At 41.6% G+C, this 7,270-nt stretch overlaps 1 protein-coding gene across 1 annotated transcript in view; it reads left to right on the forward strand.

The window, feature by feature from the left end:
• Positions 1 to 7,270, forward strand: part of atrn (attractin) — a 146,762-nt gene that overhangs the window by 53,288 nt on the left and 86,204 nt on the right. Inside the window, exons 22-24 of the mRNA XM_008398926.2 lie at positions 131 to 225; positions 2,847 to 2,925; positions 3,369 to 3,526. Of these exons, the coding sequence (XP_008397148.1) occupies positions 131 to 225; positions 2,847 to 2,925; positions 3,369 to 3,526 (332 nt within the window). The remainder of the gene's footprint in view (positions 1 to 130; positions 226 to 2,846; positions 2,926 to 3,368; positions 3,527 to 7,270) is intronic.

Below are 7,270 nucleotides of genomic sequence, written 5' to 3' on the forward strand. Positions count from 1 at the left end.
TGGTGGGGGGAAAAAAAATAAAAATGGAGAAATAATGGGGATCATTTCCCGCCCGGAGCGCTGTCTGAAAGCATGTTACCGGGCGACCTTCAAGCCAGACTTATTCGCCTGTTTTGGYCTCTCTCTCCAGACACGCTCCTCATCGACTACCAGTTCACCTTCAGCCTGTCGCAGGAGGACGACCGCTACTACACCGCCATCAACTTCGTGGCCACACCTGAGGAGGTATGTCAGGCAGAAAACGCCCCGCCGTCATGGCAGCTGTCTACTTGCTAAGAATAAATATATCRAGTTAACCACCACATGACTGAGGTGCTTTATTTTCTGATTACAGTAGTCATGTGTCCCCTACTGCTGCTCCTCTAACATGTTTCCTCTTTGGCATTACCTGAAGTGAGTCGATGAATGCTCAAGAGAGGAAAGGAAGAAAGATTTCTGCTTTTATAAAGCTCCTTAGTATCAATTAACATTGACCTTTATCAGCACCATGCAACAACACTTACTTTCTCTGAGGACAGTAAGATTGAACTTAGTATTTTAGTTACAAAAATATTAAATAGGGTAACCCTAACCCATTCGTAAAAGCCTTCGCATGTTRTTAGCATGGTTAGCCTTAAACACAACAAAAAACCAGAGATGGTGACCAACAAAGTTTGGGTGGAGTCATTTGTCAAACCTTTAGCAGGAGCTCCAGCACGATGTAGTCCTCCATTGCTGTTTTCTGTCTCTGATGTTCTCCTTAAGATATGGTGTGACCTTTTTGGATGAAACTCTTTTAGTTTAGACTGCAAATACAACCCAACCCAAAGCCCTTGAAGCTTCTATAACTTTAACAAGATTGTAGTTGGTCAACAAAGTAGTTGGTCTATCATCATCTACTTTGTAAAGTGGAAGGAAAATAACGCCCGTTTTCATAGACTTGGCAAATATAAATCTAAAAAGTGTGGTGTGAACGTGTTTTCAGAACCCCTCAAAACCCCGCCCACACAGGAGCTCTGTTTTGATTTCAAAAACACGAACCTGTAATATCATTTTTTTTTATTCCTCCAGACCTGAAAGTGGTGCCGAACATGGAGTATGGCACGTGTATAAAGCCTCCAAACGTCGTTAGCATGGTTAGCCATAAACACAACAGAAAATAAAAAATGACCCAAAGTCCTAACAAAGTGCAGGCAGTCTTGTTTTAGTACTTGATGCACCAGCTCCTGCTGGTAATCCTCCATTATTATGTATTGTGTCTATGATGCGTTTAGGGTTATGGGTCAAGTTACGAGTCAGGCTAACATGTTAGCTTTATCACAAAAAATGYTTTTGCTGTCAACACAAATTCACAAGAGCGAAATTTTCACTCTGTAGCCTGTTTCAGGAAATRATGTTTTTGATCCCCTAAAACGCCGTTTCCATGTGAACAAACAATTAAAAACCTTCCTGTTCTAGGAAAACAAGCTCTCTTGTGGGCGGGGTTTCAGCCAATTCTTTACAAGCCAAGTTTGGCTGCTACTCCAGCAGCAGGGGTTTTTGCGTGTCTCTCTTAAACCTTTACACATTTAGATACTCACTTTCCCTTTACATCCTTTACAATCCAAAGTGCTGCTTTGACTCTGTTTTCACATAAAATACCATGATCACCAACTGTACAAACCATGTTTTATAGCCCAAGAAGTAGAACCTTAGAATGACAAAACATGCTGGATATTTCTGATATCTCTTAAGACATGAGGGTTTATTAAATACCCGCCTTGAACAGATTGACCTGTGAATCGAAGTGATGTCTTATCATCTCGTCGCAGTCACACAGATGTTTTCCCAGCAAACAAAAGCTCGTCCACTTGCGTTTATTCGCCAGGAGCATCTGGAACTGAAACTGAAATGAAAGCGTCTGATGAAACGTTCCAGATGGTTTTTCTCCCCTGATGAAGCTTTTACCAGAGTGTTGCAACCTAATCCATTTGTCATCTGAGCAGGAGCAGAGATAATTACTTTCATACAGGAAGTGATAACGGCTTGTCTGACTTAACTTCATCTGTAAGATTAGGAAAGAATTCAATTTAAATGCTTGTTCTTGCTTTTAATAAAGTGTGATTAGGAATTAAGTTTTGCATCTAAAATAAGTAAGACCTACTGTCAAATAAATGTGCAATATATTGTGTTAGACCAAAAGGTGTGCTATAKGGGTGCACTAATGGCCCTCATTTAAAAAAAAAAAAACTTATTCGAAAACTTSGGATCAGAAATCAATCCAATCTTATCTATTTGCACAAAGGTTTAAAAATCTTCCACATACTTAATAAAACAAAAAAACAATTGAAGTTTGTAGTAATAAAGTGACAGCATGTTTAAAAATTTTAAAGGTTGGATCGTTTTGTAGCTGCTGCTGAAAAGTGCTAGCTTTCAGTCTTCTTTCCTCAGTAACAACATCCAAACCGAAGAGTGACATAGTAGTTCTTAGTGTGGTGCATTCACTGATTGCATTTTAAAGTTTCTTCTCAAACTGAGCTGTAAACCAGCAGAACTCAGTCTCTCTTTGAACATCTCCAGTCATATTGTCTTCAAAAACAATATAATACACAGAGTTTGGAGTTATTAAATGAATTTATCTTCTGTTACCTGTGCCTTTTGCTCTTATTCACAAGTGTGTTTGTGCTGCTGCAGCGTGAATAAAATCTCTACTCCGCTTTCTGACCTGCGACTAAATGAGTTTCTCAGTACCTAATGAAATCAAAACTTTCCTCACTGGCTTTTGCTTCTCTTACAAGTATTTTTGTTGTTTTTGKTTTTTTTGGAGACAAATTAAAAGCAGGGATGTTGCTGCTGGTATAATTGCTATGTTTCCTCTCTCCCCACAGCCAAACCGCGATCTGGACGTGTTCATAAACGCCTCCAAGAACTTCAACCTGAACATTACCTGGGCGACCAGCTTCACAGGTACATTTCTGTGCCACAGGAAACACACCTAGCAACAAGCAGCTGCTTTACACGTCCAGCTGAAAGCGAATATTTCTTCCATTTACTTCCTAGGAAGAAAAATGAAGTTTAAAATATTGTCCTGTCGGCTTTTTTGACTTTAAATTATGAATAACTTTGGCTTAAAACRTAGACAGAGGTTGCTACTTAAAGGGTACTTTTGTAGTTACTACAATATTTTCTTACTATGTTGAGGTAAACTGTTCTGCTTTTTACTAATATTTTTAGAATTTCTTTAGTGTTCTGTTTGGCTCTTCTTTCCTACTACACCAACTTTCACTCTTTTTTTTTCTTTTTCTTTTTCTTTTTTTAAATTGTTGACTCAACATGGCTTCCTTTCCTACCTTCTTCCCTTCATCCATTATGACACTTCCTTTTTTTTTGTTTTTTATTCTGTTTTCCAGCAGGCACCCAGACCGGAGAGGAGATTCCCATCATCTCACGGTGTAACATCAAGGAATTCAAAGACAGTTTTTCCAACGAGAACTTTGATTTCCGCAACAGTCCGAACATAACGTTCTTCGTGTACGTCAGCAACTTCACGTGGCCCATTAAGATCCAAGTGAGTTTCTCTCAACCTTAACCGAAAGACAATCCTTAGGAAAATCTTTACGGTTTTTTTCAGTTATTCAGTTGAATGCAGAAAAGACTAAACGGGGAACGGCATTTGGTTTGTATTACAGCACTGTTATTAATGCTGCAAATTGATTGAAAAATTGAATCACGCTCTAGCACTGTTATTCATTGCTGTGCTTTAAAACTGTAAGCTTGAAATGTAAAAATGCATGTTTTCAATTAACGTTTGGGGAAAATGTTCAGTCATCTCAAACTGGTCAGGTCAGTTCTTCATGTTCAGGACGGTTTAAAAGAAGTCATTTTGTTGCAAACGTAATTCAGAAATGCTAACTATTAACTGGTTGTTCTTCAGTGGAAGGATAATTAATTGTTGCAATAAATAGGTTACATTTTAGCTTGGTGTTATCTAAACGTCCATCTGTTTTTTTTAAAGTGAAATTCCCCGCTGAGCACACCAGTCCGACTCTTTTCGCTCATTTTTTCACTCGCACTTGCGACTCTCCATTTCTGACCGCAGTACAAGACCGTGTAACACGCTGCTTTCAACTAGGTAACCATCTGCAAGAGAGGCTTTTAGGTCAGTGTAGGTAACGCCATTAATATGAATTATGTAATATTACCACGTTAAGCTTTTTAGATCAATCGCACGTGTTCATATGTTAACATTGATATGCCTAATAATTATTGATGTGGTTAGGATTGTTTCTTGGATTATTTTTTCGTTCTCTTAGTCATTCTTGGTGGACCTGCTTTTTTTTCCCCCACTTCTTCCTCTCTATATGGATGTTACGTCCACCAAGGGCACAAAATACTTGAGGACACGAGACAAGAATGAGGGTTCAACAAAATATTTTATTCTTAAACTCACTTGATCTTTGGTTTTTTGGTTCAGCTGCTTCTGATTTTCTGTGAAGAAAAAGAGTTAAATGCCCTCAGTTTCCCGTGTCCCAAAAAAAAGAAACAAAACCCCAAAAGTATTAACAGAAAGTTGGACCTGGTGAACCGATCAAACAGAACAAAACGGTACAGCCGGGGGCCGACCCTATAGAGGGCCGTCGGAGCCCCTACTAGTACCGGACTAAAGCAGAAAAGAACCTAATGCAAAAGAAAGATTGAAAACAGGACAACCGGTCCCACCAGGCCAAAATCACAATGAAAAAGCAAACAAAGTCTAACAGAAATACCGCATGGCAGGCTGGAAACGTCAGCTGCAGCCCACAGCGACTTCATATATTTTGTAGTTTTCTTGTTTCTCGCTGGAYTTTACTGCTACGTAAAACTTTGAGTCACGCTAGCTCCTAACACATTTTCTAACTAGCAACCTAGCCTTTTTACATCCATCATGGTTGAGTGCAAATTTATCGCCGGCTGTCTGGACGATGCTCATCTTGGCAATTGGCTTACTTCACTTGCCATTCTTTACAATTTATTTATTTGTGATTTTCTTTTGTGCATTTTTGTTGCCGTGCAGGTCTTAAATTCCTTTCAAAGCGGTCTTAAAAAGTTCTTAAAAAGTTTTAAGTTTGTGTTGGTGAAACCTGCAGATGGTTACCCTCGTATAGTTGGCATATCGTGACCGTTTTTCTTYCTGAACCAGAGGTGCAGTGTTTTCATTTTCATATAAAGTAGGGGTCAGCATCCGCTCACTTGTAGGCAGGAAAGCTGTTTTGGCCCTGATACAACCGAGGCTCGTTGCTTGCAGCCATCGAAAAGTTGAAAACTTGCGACTTAAGTATAACCACTGGGGAGGCTTTCTCTACATCAGCTTTACATATATCAAAATCCTAAAAGTTATTGTTCTCGTTTCTCAAAAGTTTTAGGTCTAAATGAGACGTTGGAGGCTGTCCTGAAAATGTGTCCAGTGTGGAGGAGCTGCTGCTCCTTCAGAGCAGAGTGTGTGTGCTGGACTGGTTGATGTTTGCTTCCTGGCAGCTGCAGTGAATGAGACCCTTCATCTGCTGTCCTGCTAGCCGCCAGCGTGTGTTTATGTGGCTTTGCTACAATCRGTGCTGAACTCGGGGAAGCACTCCACTGCGGATGATGGAGAGAAWGCAGTCTTTCATCAGCGCTGTAGCTGTTGTGATGTTTAGTAAATCAAAGACTCCTTGTTTTTTTATTATTATTATTTGTCGCAAGACTAGCTAATATTTACTGTGAATAAACTTAAGAAGAGTACTGCCAACGTCACACAGTAAAATAAAACCTCTGTCCCAAAATATCCAGACATCTTCCTTTCTTCTACCTGTACTTCATTCCTACCTTTCTTACCTTCCCTCATTCTTTCCTTCTTTCTTTCCTTCATTGTACCTGTACTTCATTTCCTTTCTTCCCTAGTGTTGAGTTCAGAGCTGGTATCGGGTAATTCCAGAAACTTTWTGCTTTCATAGCAGGTTTGATGTTGGTTTAAGATATTTTCTCTGTTAAAAATAAATACCAAAAGCTCAGACTTAACGTTTATAAGACAATATAAACGGCTCTTTGTTTAGCTGTGATGCTGAGGATTGTTCCTGTGTGGTTCTGATCTGGGCTCTGAACGTCGACCCGGTTAGCGTTAGCAGGCTTGTGTGGTGGGAGAGTGAGGCGATCCCGGCAGTCCGTCCCAGCAGCGCTCCACCCGGAMCAGCTCTGAGTGATGTGACTGGTCACACCGTGCAGACCCCCTGTGCCTGCCCAGGGGGGGAAACCACAATCCTGCCTCCATGTTCTATGCTCAGCTGTGCAGTGCGAGATGATTTTAAGTCTTTCTCAGCTTCAGAACCTCAGGTGGTCCACGTCGCYGCCCCGCTGCATTTCCTCCTCTCATCCTGCTCTGATCCACCTCATGTCCTGTCTTACTGGGTGGGATCATGTAGACGATCACCCCCCTGTTCCTGAAACCAAAAGAGCGCAGGACTTTTTCACCCAGCGCTGAGGTAAACCTCTTCACCTCTCCTCCTCCTCCTTGCGCCGCCGCTCGTCTCAAACCACTTTCCACCGCTTACTAACGGCCCTCCATTTCCTCCTCTCTGCTTCTCTCGCCTTCGCTGACCTGCTGCTGGACTTTTTGCGYGTGTGATCGTAGGTGGCGGGTGCCTCCGGCGCAGATCGGAAAAGCGGCGGACCGAGAAGGAGCGAAGGGCAAAGTGGAATGTTAAGTTGAAACACATGCTGCATTCAGAGACGGTCGCGTGTGGAAAGCCAGAGCCCCACTCTCCAGGCTTCCAACACAACTCTCTGCTTACTTTCCTCACACACCAACTCTGTCCGCCTTCACTTGCTCGGAAGTCGGAAGAATAGCAGCTCATGCGTTTTCTAGTTTTGCGACCAAACCACCTGCCAGTTTGATTAAACTGCCTGCATTTATCACGAAAAAATACGTTATTTGTTTCGCCCGCCCTGACGCCAAAAGATGAGATTGAATTCTTTCATCGTCGTCTGTGTCGAGCAAATCGGATCATGAAAACAAAATCAATTGCGGTGAAATTAGTCAGCCAAGAGTTCCCCGTACCCCTTGATTCTGTTTTTTTTCCCTCTTCCCCGACCCCTGATGAAGAATAGATCTGAATTTAATGATGTTTGTAATTAAACACAAATCCCAGACTAATTACATTAAAGAGCTGTGATCCTCCTGTTCTGTGCCTTGGTTAACATGTCATGATATGGTGGAGATTAGAACAGCCTCCTAATTTGATGCCCCGCTGCGGAGGAGCAGCAGTAGCTGCAGCAGTAGCTACAGCGATGGGCTGGCTGG

This window comes from Poecilia reticulata, linkage group LG22 (assembly GCF_000633615.1).
Source record: "Poecilia reticulata strain Guanapo linkage group LG22, Guppy_female_1.0+MT, whole genome shotgun sequence".
Classification (NCBI taxonomy): domain Eukaryota; kingdom Metazoa; phylum Chordata; class Actinopteri; order Cyprinodontiformes; family Poeciliidae; genus Poecilia; species Poecilia reticulata.